The sequence below is a fragment of the Hypomesus nipponensis genome, chromosome 24 (assembly GCF_054491055.1).
Source record: "Hypomesus nipponensis isolate SF chromosome 24, ASM5449105v1, whole genome shotgun sequence".
NCBI classification, from domain to species: domain Eukaryota; kingdom Metazoa; phylum Chordata; class Actinopteri; order Osmeriformes; family Osmeridae; genus Hypomesus; species Hypomesus nipponensis.
In genome coordinates, this window is record NC_140384.1 from 3,048,242 (window position 1) to 3,064,533 (window position 16,292).

General features: G+C 46.5%; 1 protein-coding gene across 4 annotated transcripts in view; it reads left to right on the plus strand.

The window, feature by feature from the left end:
* Window positions 1–16,292, plus strand: part of ipo11 (importin 11) — an 86,948-nt gene that overhangs the window by 26,730 nt on the left and 43,926 nt on the right. For all 4 annotated transcript variants that reach the window (XR_014742239.1, XR_014742240.1, XM_084690193.1 and 1 more), the window contains exons 15-21: window positions 13–118; window positions 5,301–5,427; window positions 9,443–9,476; window positions 9,718–9,758; window positions 10,967–11,083; window positions 12,653–12,766; window positions 15,027–15,142. Coding sequence is in view for 2 of the 4 variants with exons in the window: in XM_084690193.1 (XP_084546319.1) it covers window positions 13–118; window positions 5,301–5,427; window positions 9,443–9,476; window positions 9,718–9,758; window positions 10,967–11,083; window positions 12,653–12,766; window positions 15,027–15,142 (655 nt within the window). In the remaining 2 variants the exon portion in view is untranslated. The remainder of the gene's footprint in view (window positions 1–12; window positions 119–5,300; window positions 5,428–9,442; window positions 9,477–9,717; window positions 9,759–10,966; window positions 11,084–12,652; window positions 12,767–15,026; window positions 15,143–16,292) is intronic.

Genomic DNA, 16,292 nt, shown 5'->3' on the forward strand with positions numbered 1-16,292 from the left:
GTGTGGCCACAGTGTACAACGCGGTAGGGTTGGCGGCGTACGAGCTATTCGACAACGTGGACTTCGACACGTGGTTCAAGAACCAACTCCTGGGGGAGCTTCAAGTTGGTCATCACAGGTACGAGAATGCACTCACTGCCACATCCATGGCAATGGTTTTATCTGTCAAAGCACACTAGAAACTGCCAGGGCCCAGAATAACCATTCACTGTCAGATGTTAATGGACCAGTTGCACCACCGATCTGCTTGTCCCCATGATTCATGCAGAGGACGGGCTGTTAGTCCTTTGTTTCGATAATTATTATAGTTTTAGTCATCAACTCCACTCCTGTTTGTTGAGCAAACTCTGTCGGTTTGTGGGAAAATGTGCTCAACTACTACATGTTAAGTTAGAGCAAACCACTATATGAACTAAGAAATGCAGCTGTACGATGCTGTCGTATAAGTCAATTCAAATGTTCCCTTTGCGGGTTAGACTGTGGATGTGTGTAAAGAGGACTCAACAACGTGGGGTTTAGTTTGTTGGAGACTCTTGTCTTAGTGGCACCAGCTCTCAGTGTTGCCTTAACCCTCTAGCTTTAGCCCCCTCCATTGAAAACAATATCCTGGGAAGTGGCTTGAACGCCCCGTGTGTTTTTGTGTGTGTTAGACAAGCAATGGCTATGCCTCGGTGGAGATGAAAGTTAGCGATAGTGCTTAAGAGGAGAGAGTGGGAGAGGAGGAGGGAGGGAGGGAGGGAGGGAGGGAGGGAGGGAGGGAGGGAGGGAGGGAGGGAGGGAGGGAGGGAGGGAGGGAGGGAGGGAGGGAGGGAGGGAGGGAGGGAGGGAGGGAGGGAGGGAGGGAGGGAGGGAGGGAGGGAGGGAGGGAGAGACATGTAGTGTGTGATCTCACAGACTACAAAGGAGACCCCCGACTGAACACAGGTGCGCTGACGTCACCGTGGGATCGGGCTGACTTTGCCATCGAGACCGCGACTCTAGCCCGCCTCTGGATGAACGTGTGCGGAGAAAGAGGATGGTCCCGCCCCTTCACTATAGATCAAAGACGCCAAGGGAGCACGCACACGGACACGGGAGAGCTCTGAACCGGCTCACCTTCAAACTCTTCGAGCGCGTTGTTATTGTGTCGCGCCCTGATCAACTCTTCAACTCCCTCTGATGTCCCTGTCTCTCAGGGTGAGCCGAGTTTGTTTTTCCAGTCAGATGGTATGGCGTCGGATGTCTGCGGCCCTTTGAAAAGATCCGTGCAATAGGCCTCTAGATACGTGATGATGCACGAGAGCAACTTTCAAGACCGCTTCGGCATATTTAATGGGGTTCGGAGGTGCGATTGTGCACGCCTGAGCATGCCCTCAGATCATCTTAGACCCAATCTCTTTATTTGTCTACACTAACAGCAGCGAGCCTCAAAGGAACATTTTCACGCAATTTCGTTGAAATATCGCACGGCGACGTTCTCCGAACTCCTCGTCGGAGTCTAATGGAAAAAACCTTTATTGGGTTTGTGTGTGTTGTAGCAATCGGTTCCAAATCAGCCTGCTCACCACCATCCAGTAGGCTCTGATCACACACCAAATGGGCGATACAAAGGGAAGAATACAGAGAAGACAGTTCCACTCTGTTGACATGGACTTCACACTTCCTCAGAGCTTTAAAGGGGTCCCCTCGACGACCTGATCCCAGTCAACAGTCCTCTCCGTCACACAAAAGACAACAACAAAGGCACTTTTCCCTTTCAATGCCGTGACAACAGAACTGTACGGCTTCATTCCGTCAACACGTCACCTTTATCACAAGAGTATAAAGTGTTGAATTATGAGGGGATTTGTGTGATGATCGCTACTGTCTTTTCTTTGTTGTTTGCTTTGGTGGTTTTAGTAACTTCTCCTCCTTCCTGCAAGACTACCAAGTCTTCCTTGGTATTTATCTACATGAAGCTACATTTCTAAAACAATCCTTCGGCTATGTTTTATAACTGTACAAAGACGTCCAAAACGATAATGTGAACAAGCCTTAGACCAGTTCACTCTAACAGTAAGTGTTAATGGAAGAGGGGGAGATGGGATGACCCCACTTTCCTCTTTGACCAATCACCTTCTGACCTCAGACACTGTACTCGATAAAAACTCCAAGGTCACAATCCATCTTCGAGTCCACCTCATCAAATCCATATTCTAACATGTTTATTTAATTTCATATTTCACAAAATCTTTGTAAATATTCATTTGAAGTGTGTGTGTGTGTGTGTGTGTTCACCATTGTTACGACCTGCGCTACTCTTATAAAACAGTTAATTTCTTCAGAATGCTGATTCTAACATATTAAATATGTTTCCTTGATTTGCCACAATAATGTCTATTATAATAATTAATACATTTACATTTATGCATTTAGCAGATGCTTTTATCCAAAGCGACTTCCAAAAGAGAGTTTTACAAAACTGCATAGGTCACTGATCATAACACTATAAAATTAGTGCCCATTAAATTGATACTTTATTATAAATGTAATATCTCTCATGCCTAACATCCACACCACAATACAGTGCGTGTGCTTGTTGGTGTGTGTGCTTCATTGTCTATATGGATGCAACTGCATGTGTGTACATCTTTTTGTCTGTGTTTTGTGGTTGTAGAGAAGCCATGTCATCGTAGGCTCCTTTCCTTCTCGCCACACACACATCCAGATGTTTTTAAGTGTGTGTGTGTGTGTGAGAGAGAGAGATAAAGCACTCAGCAGCTCTGCAGTCGCACGTGCAGACACACACCGACCAAGACGACCTTCTTGTAGGCTTTAGCAGCCACGAGCCTCGGATCCATCCATCCGAGCATGTCGGTCGCTCCCTCCTCCTCCCCCGTCGCCCTCTCCGCATCCCCCTCCGCACCTGTCTGTCTGCCCCCTTCTCTCCACCTCCAGGCCCCCTCTGCACCTCCCACCCACCCACACGAGCCGGCCCTCCGGGTCTGCCAGGAGTGGTGTGTGGGGGGAGGTGACGTCCTCGTAAAGACCACCACATGTGTCCACCTGCTGTCGCCGTGGAGGGTGGGGGGAGGGCAGGGGGGGGGGGGGGCGGGGGAAACAGAGAGGTGAGGAAATGGGTGAGAGTGAGAGGCTGGTGGATGGGAGGAGAGAGAAGAGGGGTGGGGGGGGGGGAGAGGAGGGAAAAAGGAGACAGCCCAGCGTGCTCTTAGCGACACGTGAACCCACCTGCTCTCCTCGGGAGAAGATGAGAGAGAGAGGGAGGATGGTGTGTGTGTGGCTGGTGAGGGAGTCAGGCATAGGATTACTCGGGTATAAAATGAAAAGGGAAGACGATTGACCCGATTTCTGCTCTTTTGGCTACGCGGAGAAAACCAAGGAATGTTCCAAGGAGTCTGTCTGTCTGCCTGCCTCCCTGCCCAACTGTGACATCTCGAGGACAGGGTGACATGACAGGAGATGGGAGAGCTGTGTATTTGACGTTCCCCAGACTGAGTTGCTCTGGGCTGGGGGGACTCTGGCCAGTCAGACTGCTGGTGACCCAGACTAGCCTTCCTCTCCCTGATGGCTCCAGGCCCACAGACCTCTCCCTGATACTCAACCAGTCTATCCTCAGCCCTGCCACACCTAGCGCTCTCAGTTAGTGTTTGTGTGTGTGTGTGTGCGCGCGCAAATACTGTATGTGAGAGAATAGTGGTGTGTGTGTTCTGAGAGAGAGGGAGAAAAGGAGAGCACTTGCAAGAGCGCGCTGACGGGAGAAGGCGCTGGAACATACACTGGGAGTGCTGGTGGGAGTCAGACGTCAGCAGGAGGGAGACTCGTCTGTCATGACTGAGGGGAAGGGACGACCTGGGCCGGGGGGCAGGCAGTGAGTGTTACTGTCAGTGTATGAGAGAGGAAAGAATGAGGGGGGACGGAAAGGGCGGGAGCAAGGGGGCGGGAGGGAGGCGAAGCGGCGGGCAAGCCGATTCTTTCCGACGTGGAGAGGAGATAAGGGCAACAGGCCAGGGCCAGGCCCTCTTGTATACAAACTCCCCGTTTCAGAGTCCACTTGGCATCCTCCCGTCCTCCTCCTCCCCCCCTCGGGCTCCGAGCCCACGCCCGGCCCCCTCGTCTGGGGGTGAGTGATCGAAGGTGAGCCCTGCCAATGATTACCTGTCTGGCTCCTCACTCACAGCAGCCAAGCCTGGCTAAATATTAATGGGCCTGTCAGACCAGCCACGCTATCGAGTGTGACAGACACCTCCAGCTCGGCCTCCGGCTTCACGGAGCTCTCGCCATTAAAAGGGATGCCATTCCCCGGGCGTGTGACGCTGATTGACTTCTTGTCATCCCCCCATCCCCCCTCCCCTTGCCCTCTGCCCCTTTAAGCACAACATCTGTCTCAGCTGATTAGTCTCCGCAGACAGGAAACAAGCGCTTAAGGAGAAGAGTGGAACCCGTCTCCCGGACTCGGATGGAAGCGATATTCACACGCGCGCACGACCACACACACACACACTCCCACAAGGCGGGCCGTTTTCTCCGGGGATGGATCCTGAGAAAGTGCCCCCTCTCTGTCAGGGATTGCTTAGCTCCTCCGGAGCACGGCAACGTGGACAGGTTGACCTTGTCCAAACATTTATTTCTTTATTTTTTCTGTCCTTGTGCGTGTTTGGATGTCTGTGTGTATTAGTAGGCGTGTGTATGCGTGCATGTCCATATGCGCGTGCATAGCGGCACTCTGTGTATCTGTGTGTGTGTATCTGTGTGTTTGCCTCACCACCGTGGCTACCCGTCTAGCCGTGTCTGTCCAGTGATGGATCGAGCGACTCCTGGGCGTCCTCGGGGGGTGTCTGGTACTGGGGACCTGGGCTTGATACTGACCTGAGCTATGTGACAAGGATCTGGATGTGTGCCCGTCGCCGTCACATCACGGTCACCTTAGCACGGTGTGGGCCCTGGTGCTCGCCTGCTGCTGGCACCAGGGAGATGGGTCCACATTCTCCATCCCCTCCCTTTCTCTGGATGACTAGCCATGGTGACTCGTCATGGCTGGAGTTGACTGTAATGTCAGTTATGGCGTAAATCTCGGATGTAGACGATCGCCACTGCCAGTGAATTACACGCTGCACAGTTTCATCAGCTCGCGGACAAGGCACTCCTTAGACATGGCGTGGTTCTGGGCAGATTCCGGAAAGGCGTTTTCTCAAAGTAAACTCCTTAAAGAAGAGTTTGGAACACACACACACACACACGCCATCTAATAATACTGTTTATCTTTCCCCCCCCCCCCCCCCCCCCCCCGTCCTGTCTTCCTCTCCCCCTGCTGTGTCGTGCAGATACAAGCTGATACGCCGGCGGGTCATCTGGCTGATAGGGCAGTGGATCTCCGTCAAGTTTAAGTCTGACCTCCGACCCCTGCTGTACGAGGCCATACTCAGTCTTATGCAGGACCCTGACCTGGTGGTGAGTCTCTCGCGCACACACACACACACACACTGCACAAGCGCAAATGTGCACACAACATACACTCAAGGGAGGAATTGTCTGCAAGTATTTACTGAGGTTATCCTGCAGGTCAAACTATCTGGAGAACATGGCCAGCCCGTACTGTGTAATTGGCCTTGTCCAATCGTTTGACCGTTCAAAGGGCAAATCCTGTGTTGCCTGAGCAATACCTGACTCCAAACATGACCTCTCCTCTTCCCAGGAGCAGGACCAAGGCAGGTTTAAACAAGACAGGCTAACTTAAGCAGGGGTTTTTTCTTTAAAAAAATCAAATAAAATACACGTCTATGATCATATCTTCATGGACAGTTGTTTGTCTGTAGGAAGTGCTTGGTAAGCACTAACACCTGCCTCAAGTCTTTACGGACCTACTGCCAGAAGATCCACCACAAAGTGATCAGGAAACACAATTTAACTTACTGTAAAGATGTAGAAGTCATGACTGGGCAGTTCTGTGGCATCAACTCCTCTCCATACGTTTGTTTGACTAAAATGAGTAGGTTATTTAATTCCACAGGGAATGTGTAAAATAGTGAAATATATACGGTATTAACACAGTAGCTATTCATAGCATTATATTGTGAGCAGTGAGATTTGCTGTGAGCTCGATTTTGGTCCAGTTTCTTGTGTGTGTGTGTGTGTGCTTTTATGTGCCAGTTTGGTTGCGTACATGGAAAGGAGGAGATGGAATCTAAGCATGATGTAACATTTCTGTCAACAAAACTGTGTTCACGCTGTGTTCATCAACATATTGCTCTGCATTGCCCTTTTTGTCTCGTGTGTTTCTTATGGTCAGCTTTCGAGATTCCTCTTCTTTTGACCTTATAGATCGCCTCTTGGCTTGCCCAATTAGGGACGTCCCCAAAGGTGATTGGTCACAGAACAAACGGCATCATTTATTAAAGGCTTCAATGTTCAGCGGGTGAAAATGACCCTATATATATATTGGAACCAGAGTTTTGGCCAGCGTTCCAGTCATCAGTTAGCGATTACAGACAAAATCACAGCTCTGTGGTAGGTCACTGGAGTTGAACTCTGCTGCCAATGTGAGGTGGGAAGGAGGGAAAGAGAGGCACGTTTTATGCTGATGTTGGTTGTTCTATTAACTTCTTGGTTAATTGGTTAATATTGGAACATCCTGATAGATAGAAATATGTGCACAAGGGCTCTCTCGTTACACAATTGAATACATTGGCACCCAAAGGCGCTTTCTACACCCATGAACACAAGCATACTCTCTCTCACAACGCACAGCCTAATCAGTGATACACATGGGATGAGTCACAGAGGTCAGACTCCCTGTGAAGTTCTCTTGTCTCCCAGCTGCCTGCTGTGATTGCCATCTCCACCATCCTTATCCCCTCATCCCTTCCATCCCCTTATCGCTCCCTCCTCATTCCCCCATTCCTCCCAATCCACCACTCTGTTTACCCCCTGTCAGGGAGGGATGCTGTCATAAAAATCGCATCAACACGGACTCCAAGTTCAAGTCCTTCATCTGCTCTGCGGGGGTTAGAGTGACGGCTATATATATATATATATATATATATATATATATATATATATTCCAGTTAATCCATCTTTCTGCTTTATACTGCTGTTCTCTTGCCCACTTTAGCCCTGTTTTGCCCAGTTAGGTGTCATAGAAAATTCCAGCGCACTGTGTAGATTTGAACATTGTCAAAATGGCAGTTGCAATATAATTTATTGAGTTTGTACAAACAGTTTTAGCACTCTGGACCCGTCATAGCGAAAGACATGCAGATGTAACCTACAGGTCATTCGTATAGCAGTCTCTGTGATTGGCCAGCACTACTCAGTGACAGTTTGAAACAATACATCCGCATACCAATTGTGTCACTGGTCTTTGATGTGACATCTCTCCCCAAACCGGTAGATAATAAAGCCCTAGGAGTTGGTCAGCCAAATGGTCAACTGTCCTTTGTGTGGTCATCTCCAAACAATACTTTTAATTAACCCAAACAATGAAACAGGACACAGTCCTTCTAGCCAAAGTTCAGAGCAGCTGCCTCATTGACCCCTTCAACTACTTCTCCCTAAGGTCATAAAAACCTTAAAAAAATACAAGATGCTTTACCCATCCCCCAGAGTAAAATGCCCACAGAGCCATCAGCACCTCACATTCCTTTGAGCTCAACTCGATTATCTTCCCTTCCTGTCTCTTTACCAATGAACATAGAAGCTTATAGATTTCATGCACATACATCTCTGCATATGACCAACATTTCTACCACATAGGTCACCCCCCTCCCCTTACATTTCAATGGTTACTGTGTCACGTGTGCCTCGTGTGACATGCGGCTTCATTGGCTGTCACATTTCACTTGTCTTAGGCTAGAATAGGTTTCTAAGGTTAGTATAGGTTATTATGTGTATCACAGGTTTAGTATATTGTATGGAATATTATGTATTATCTGTATATTTAGGAAGTTTTATTTATTTGGCATAGATGTAATCTATGTTCTGTGTACTTATGTCATGTTATGCCAGGTTGCCTTGCATTGTCTTGTCCTAAGAATTTCATTGCCCGGTCTGACCTTGTTTTGTTCTGTGCATCTGACAGGGGGGGGGGGTGTACCAATAAAATGGTACACAGATGTGTACTTTAGTCATGTCATTTGTGAGATTGATGCTCTGAACCTACCCGCAAACGCGTAACAAAAGATAACTAAAACCTTACAGCCGAGATGAAGGAATTGGAGGCTTTGGGAATTGTAAAGGCCCCATCTCAGATGAATTCATGGCTCAGTACCCAGGTGAAGAAAAAACAAGCTTCCGTTAGAGACACAGCAGGGAAGGCTGACAGCCTAGTGACAGACTTGGTAGCTCCCGAATTGTCTGCGCCGCGCGAAGGCTTGCGAAATCCTGTGTGTGCCCAAGCGTGTTCACAGAGACAGAAGAACACAGACACTGATAGGGGGGGGAGTTGAGAAGGGCGACAGACGGGGAGATGAGACAATGGGAGAGAAGAGGAAAATGTTATCGCAGCAGAGGTCGGCCATGTTCACTGTCATTATGTTTACTTACTGGCCCCTGAAACCACAGCCACTGCACATTTCACAGCGGGCGTGTTGTCGAGGAAAGTGCTATTCTTTCACTGAATAGTTCAAATGGATATGTTTTAGAGCTGTACAGGAACAAACACGTCGGGTTGCATTTTGTTTTTCTCGTGTCATAAGGGTCTGTGCCTGTTTGTGTGTGCGTTTTTCAGGGAGAGGGTAGGGACAAAGGAACTTTGACAGGGAGAAAGATTGGAGAAGAAAGAGTAAAGGATTAGCCCTCTGTAAAAGAAAAAAGAAAAATCCTGGTTTGGGGGCGTTGGGTGGGGTGGGTTGGGGGGGGTCAGAATGACCTGCCGTTGAAATACAAGCACTCACCCACCCCTCCTCCAGTCCAGGGCTGTTCTTTAACATTGTGTTTCCGTCCGACCATGATAGATTCCTGCTTCTGGACCCATATTTTTTCCTCTCCCCATTCTCCCTCGCTCTACCCATTTGATGTCAGTAGATGACATGTGCTCCATCACTCTGGCAGTGTAAAATACACACAAATAACAGGAAGAACTACTTAGCCACTGGTTATCTTAGCTTGGGCTAACTTACTCATACGCACGCAAACAATGAACATAGACTGTCACAATAAAAGCACATGTACGCACATGCACATGCAACGTACTAAGTTCAGTGCTTTTCTTAGGAGTGTATATTTGGCTCAGTTCCAACTGTTATATTTGAAGCTGCTTGTCAATGCTAGCTCTAATGACTCATTTTCTCTCGTCGCTAAAACGCTGACTTGTGTGGGTAATGTTTGAGTATTAATCACATAAGTAATCATAAACTCTTTATAGAAACTGTTCACCAGGCATTTAAATTATTAGGGATATCAATACAATATCAATACATTTGAAGGATGCTAATGGTTATTTTCTCTACTGTTGTTGTTGGCTCTGCAGGTGCGGATTGAGACGGCCTCCACTCTGAAACTCAATATCCTTCACATGCCCGTCAAATATACCTTTGACTGATCGTCAGATACTCTTCTTGTGTTATTTTCATATGAAATTATTTAATGCGGATCATAGCCTTATCTATCACCCATCTTTGCTTGTGTAAAGACAGCTGCCATCTCTGAAGGTTTACTGAAGCAATATTGCAGTTGAGACTTCCTCCTCAAGATGTCCTCCATTTAATTTTCTCCCCAAGTCTGTCTTCCTTAACTCAAAATCACCCGTTGACGACTTTGAGTTCAGGACAGAACAGTTCCTGCCTGTGAGTATTTCTTTTTACACATTCCACTTATCACAGTCTTGGATAAAATATAATGGCACCCTTGCACTTTTCTTTCAATGAATCACACAATTTTGTCAAAAACATTATTGTAGAAAATGGTAGCCTACTCATCCAAACTACACTTTTTCTTGATTTGATGGATGTCTTTTCCCGACAGCCAAATACCAAATCCCATCACAGCTTTTGAATGAGATTTAGATCTGACCTCTTTGCTGGCGTCAGCTTTCCTCTTCCGTTTTTTTCTCTGCTTTTTGAAATGTGTTTGGTCATTGTCTTTCGGATTTTCCATGGAGATACAAAAGTTCAACTTTACGAATACTCATGCCCATCCCTAGTTCTGATATGTTTTGCCAAACTTTCTAAATGTATTCTGTCTTTCTCCTAGCAGTTGGGCCCTCTTGGGAAATCATACAGTATACTCCTTCATTGATTTGGTGACAGCTAGTGCAAGTCATAACAATTGTAACTTGTGTCTGACAGTCCGCGTGAATCTGTTTGTCGCTTGCCAGTCTATCAACGTTTTCTCTCCACGATTCAAACAATCTTTCATTAATCTTTGATTACTTTTTCAGCTCCATCCAGGGAGTTTCAGTACTGTGCCATTTACCATACACAGTTCCCTTTCTGCTAGCACTACTGTGCGGGGTGAAAATGGCTACATTAACAAGTCTTGTTAGCCCTTGAGATATTCCATGCTTGCCTATAATCTTTTCTGGTTTTGGAGGGTAAACACAGTGAAGAAGCAAGGTCATTTTCTTTAGTCAAACTTTTTATGATCTGTCATTCCATAATGGTCCAATGATATTGTGGACAATTTGAGATTTGAGATAATTGTGAAATGAGCTAAGATTTAGAAATATTTGTATGAAATAAATCAAAGTATTAATTTAGCAGACGCTTTATATAAGTGATGTACAGGGATTTGAACCTGCGACCTTGTTATGCAAGTGTTCTGACCTCTGAGCACACTATACCCCGCTGCATTGTTTTTGTTCCAATGCAAACATTTATAAATCTCTGGGCACCAGGATATGTTTCAAGTTCACCAACTTCAAGTTTTAAAAAGTGCAGGGGTGCCACAAGTGTACAGTATATATTCCAGCATATTTGGGATCTCAATGCATTTCATTGTTTTGAAGTCTGCCTTTCAGTGTCCGGTAACAATTCTGTACCTCCCTCCTCTCTAGTACTTGGAGTCCATATTTGGCCTGCTGTTTCAGCTGCTGCAGCAGGTGACGGAGTGTGACACTAAGATGCAAGTGCTCCATGTCATCTCCTGTGTCATCGAAAGGGTCAGCATCCAGGTGAGGAGTCTGGGTTCACGGTTCAGGGCTTGGCGTTTGCTCAGGGTTCAGGCTGCCAAGAACCAATGATTCAGAGGTCGAGTCTCCACTGTGGTCCAGTCAGTGGTCATAGCATTTGCAAGTCAGAGTTGACTTGTCGGCATATGTTGATTAAGGCTGAGTTGTTTCAAGTTTTTTATGCTGATGGGCTACATCTACCTCGGACGCTCCCTATAGACCACCTTTTTGAGAGCCCAGTCTCTGAAGCTCCCCTACACCAGACTTGTTCAGTGTGGCAAGTGGGAATGTAATTGCTAGATTTTGGCACATTGGCTTTGTTCACTAAACCTTTCAACTACACCCTTATGCCTCACTGACACACACATACACACACACTCCCCACACTACTGATACACAAATGGAAACACTTCTCATCTCCAGCCACTCATCTGTTCGAGCTCAATACATTTTTGAAAATGCCTCACCTTGACTACCCTTTGTCACGGTCTAGAGACAGTTGTGACACTCAGACGAGAGGCGACCATAATGTATTTTTGACGATTCTGCAGTGGCTGTGTGAAGAACTGCAACGGAAGAAGGTCAAGAAAACAGCATCCAGCGCGTTCGCCCTTGGGTGAAGCCTCTGGCCAATAGGCAGCCATTATAAAACTCACATAGCAAACGTCCCTCGCGCTCCCCATTCTAGGCTCAGAGGGAAATAACCATCATCTATCCGGCAAGATTGCAGTCGTTTTTCAGTTTCAGAATATAATGGAGCCCATGCAGGAATTCATCCTCTCTGACTTGACTGACTTTCCGACTTCATAATTGTGTGCGTGTCCTCAGTTGAACTCCCGCTTTCCCTTCTGTGACGGCTCCTGTTGCTCTGTACCGTCTCCTCTGATAGGCTCCAGCCATCCCACGTCCCAGTCTGTCCTCTGGGATCCCAGTCCTGTTCATCCTTTAACTCATTATAATCCACGCCTGTGCTGGTATGAATTTGAGTTCTTCAATAGTCTTTTGACATGACGTCTGCCATCCATTGCGATCCAAAAAATGGTGTGATGGGGCACAAGTTCCAGAGGAGGAGGAGGACGGTAAAATCAAAAAGTGGGGCCGTTTAATGACATCAATCCCTGTGTGCTCTTCAGAGAGCACAGAGGGGGCTCAGAACGACTTCTCCATTCAGATCTGTGGATTGTAGACGGGGAGGGATGATAGGCCAGGGTCGTGCTAATTGGGTGTTTACTTATATTAGGTATGGCTGAATTATGCCGTGTAAATACTTAATGGGTTGTGTGAAGGACCATTTCGGGACAGAGCCCTATTTTCGTTTACCTGACGTATGTACACATCCCTGTTTCTATGGCTACGGAGTGCATCCTTGAAGATAATCTTTTTCAGAATAAAAGCTGTATCTCGGATACAATGTTCCTGTTTTACTGTCAGAGCTGTCATTTAGATACTAACTAAATTATGACCTTTTCCAATGCAAGCTTTTTCCCTGAACTGCAGGGCTGGTTTACAAATCTACGTGGGTTCAGTCATTTGCTAAAAGTGCTGGTTTATGCGTATGTGTGTGTTTTTCAGATCAAGCCATATGTGGGGTGTCTAGTCCAATACCTCCCCCTGCTCTGGAAGCAGTCAGAGGAACACAACATGCTCCGGTGTGCCATACTCACAACACTTGTCCACCTGGTCCAGGTACAGTAACAATAGGGCTGCACAAATAATCACGTTTTAATCACAATCACCATTTTGGCTTCCCACGATAACATTTGCGTGATCGAGCGATATTTAAAATGCGTCATTACGTTCATAGTATCAAGGTTTTTTTGGTTTTTCCCTTCCTAAAATATATTTACACAATGGAAATTGGTGTCCTGTTGAAGTTTTGCTACATTTTCTTTATTGTCTTATTTATGTAATTCGATTTATTCCTGAATTTTGGTGAATAAGAAGACCTATTTATTTTGATACACATATTTGTAGATTAGCAGGAATGTAGCACAATATGGATGTCAAAAGCAGTTATAATTAGCATGTGTGACAATAACATTTTTGGTTAAAATCAACACATATTCGTGATCTCAATATTGATGAAAATCGTGATTATCATTTTGGCCATAATCATGCTGCCTTAGGTAACACATACATACACATGCTTCATTCTGGAAGGCAGGCAGCAAACATTTTAAAGGCAGGGGTGTCCCTGGCCTGGCTACGGTCTCTTTGGGGGGGGGGGGGGGGTTTATGCGCATGCATGTGCAAATGTGTGAGTTTGTGGAGAAGGCACGCATCATTCTGTCTAACAGGTGATGTCTGTCCACACAGAACTGTCCAAAAAATAGCTCCGTAAACAAACCAGTCTGTCTATTTCCTGGCCCCTTTTGCGGTGTGGACACAGACACGCGTGCATATGGACTGCCACCAAAACCATTTATTTCCCCATTAAGACTTTGGATTCCAGCTCTGTCATGGGTTAGCTGTGTAGCCATGGTGCTCCGACTTGGCAAGGCCCACAGCCTGGGCTATGTTGCCCGCCCAGCCCAGAAGGTATTCCAGCTATTCCAATCTGAGATGTTTCAAGAAAAAGTGTTTGCTTTTTGGTACACGTTTCGCCCTGCCGCATGGCTTAGTTTGTTAAACAACACTACATGAAATCAAATGGCAGGTTCCAATAAACGAATCAAAAACAAAATCATCATTGCAACAAGCTACATATATGGTGCAGCATTGAAAATAGGTTACAACTCTTTTTGTCAAGTGTAAAAGAGGTAGTGTTGGAACAATGGGAGTTTACCAGGGTCGGGTCATGTACTGGAATGCAGTGCAAAGCTTTGGTCGGGATGGGTATTTAGCACCCTTTTACTAGTTTAGCTAGCCTCGCCCAAGCATAATACTAAATAGCATATCTTTTATAATAAGCTGTATCCTATACAGGGCTCGACATACATTAATGTTGTTTCCACTAATCATCCATGAGAGGTTTCTACAACTTCAATGGAGTCCACCTTTGGTAAATTCAGTTGATTGGACATGATTTGGAAAGGCACACACCTGTCCATATAACGTCTCACAGTTGACAGTCCTTGTCTGAGCACAAGCCAAGCCATGAAGTCAAAGGAATTGTCGGTACACCTCAGAGACAAGATTGTACCAAGGTACTCACCATCCAACCTGATGGAGCTTGAGAGGTCGTGCAAAGTAGAAAATGCCCAAAAATAAGTGTACCAAGCTTGTAGGATCATACTTGAGGCTGTAATTGCTGCTTCAACAAAGTATTGAGCAAAGGCTTTGAATACTTATGTACATGTTATATTTCTGTTCTTGCTTTTTTTTCTTATCAAAATACCCCAAGTTAGTGGGAAAGAACGAGGACGTCTATCAACCCAACTTTTAACTTTTCATTATTGGGTATTGTGTGTAGAATTCTGAGGGAAATTGTCTGATACACACATGCACATTAAAGCAATAATGGCTTATCAAAAAATAACAAATGTTTTTCAATGAAAAAGTAGTTCCAAAGAAATACTGAATACATACTACAGGTACAAGGAAACAAAGGATGGCATTGGGAGAGTGTGGTGATCCAGTATAGAAGAAGAGAGGGGGTGTTCTAGGATAAAGTTTGAGCGGAAAAGTAGCACTAGAGGGAGGATTCTGATGAAGTGAGTAGGAGGTAACCAGATGAGAAAGACAGTGAGGCGTGAGGATTTCACTTGTCAGGTAGAGCCTCGGGATTGTTTTTCGAAGAGAGTTAAACGGGTAGAGGGAAGAGGAGGGGGGGGGGGGGGGTGTTGAGCAGAATGGAGCAGTTTTGAGAGGTTGCGGCAGCAGGCTCAATTGCCTTCCGTCTACCCCCGACTTGTTGACAGCTGTCAGTTAAGCTTCCTAATTGGCAGGGCGTGAGGAGGATCACTTTCGTCCTCAAACTCCACATCTGTTTTGTGTGACTTTGCAGGGCCTGGGGGCGGAGAGCAAAAACCTGTATCCGTTCCTGCTTCCTGTGATCCAGCTGAGCACAGATGTATCCCAGCCCCCCCACGTCTATCTGCTGGAGGACGGACTGGAGCTCTGGTACCTCCACCGTACACGCGCGCACACACACACACACTCTCACACGCACGCATGTTCACACACACTGCCGTGTGTTCTTACACACGCACTGTTTGAAAGTCTTCCAACATGTGATAGAGGAAATGCCAGGCCCTCTGACACTAATAGCCAGTGTCACACTCCTCCAGACGGGTGTTTTATCAAGCACTTGCTGTGCTCAACCTCCCTGTTGTCTGACTCCCTCCATTTCTCCTTCTGTTGCTCTCCCTCTCAGTAACTTATCATCTTTTCCCCGCTCAGCCTCTCACTTTTCTCTCGCTCACTCCGGCAGAGTGAGCGAGAGAAGCTAACTGGCTTTGAACTCGCCCACTCTCTCACCTCGCATTCCCCTTTTCATCGCTCGGCTTTTCTGCCGTTTCTCCTTCGACTGTGTTTCTCACCGTCTGAATTTGTTCTCATCCTTCTCCCATCTGCTCCCCCCTTCTCTCTCTCTTTTCTCGCTCTCTCTTTTCTCTGTTCTTTCGCTCTCTCTTACAATGCCTTGGTCCCCCCCCCCCCAATAGGCTACAGGCAGTGGGCTTAAGATGGACACGCGTCCCCACACATACCGTACTAAGTCTCAGGAGCCTACATGTTGCCTGTGAGCCTGTGGCTTTTTTAATAAGATGTTTAGTCACATATCCCACAGGAGATAAGGAGACCTTTCATCAAACCACATAATCATTCACCATCTGCTACCTGGGATTAAGATCACAAACACACACACACACACACACACAGTTTTCCACAGTAAAATAACAAATGTAATCTGCTTAAGTAAACCACCATGACCTTTCATTCCTCAGCCCTCTAGTCTCTCTCTCTCACTCACTCTCACGCACACTTACATCCTCTCCGTCGCTCTCTCTCTGCTGTGTCTCTATGTGTGCAGTGTGCTCTGCTCTCTCCGGGCTATGCTACTTTATCCTGGCTGACAGACAGTCATGACCTAAGTACTTGTTTACTGCCTTTACTGAGTCAGATGTGATATAGCCTATCTCTCTCCTTTTCGCCTTCTATCCCCCAGTAATTTTTTGTCTTGCTATGCCCCTCTATACACACCCCTTCCCTTTCTACAGGTGCAATATAGGTAGCAATAAAATAAATAACAAATTAAATGATGTCTTCAGAA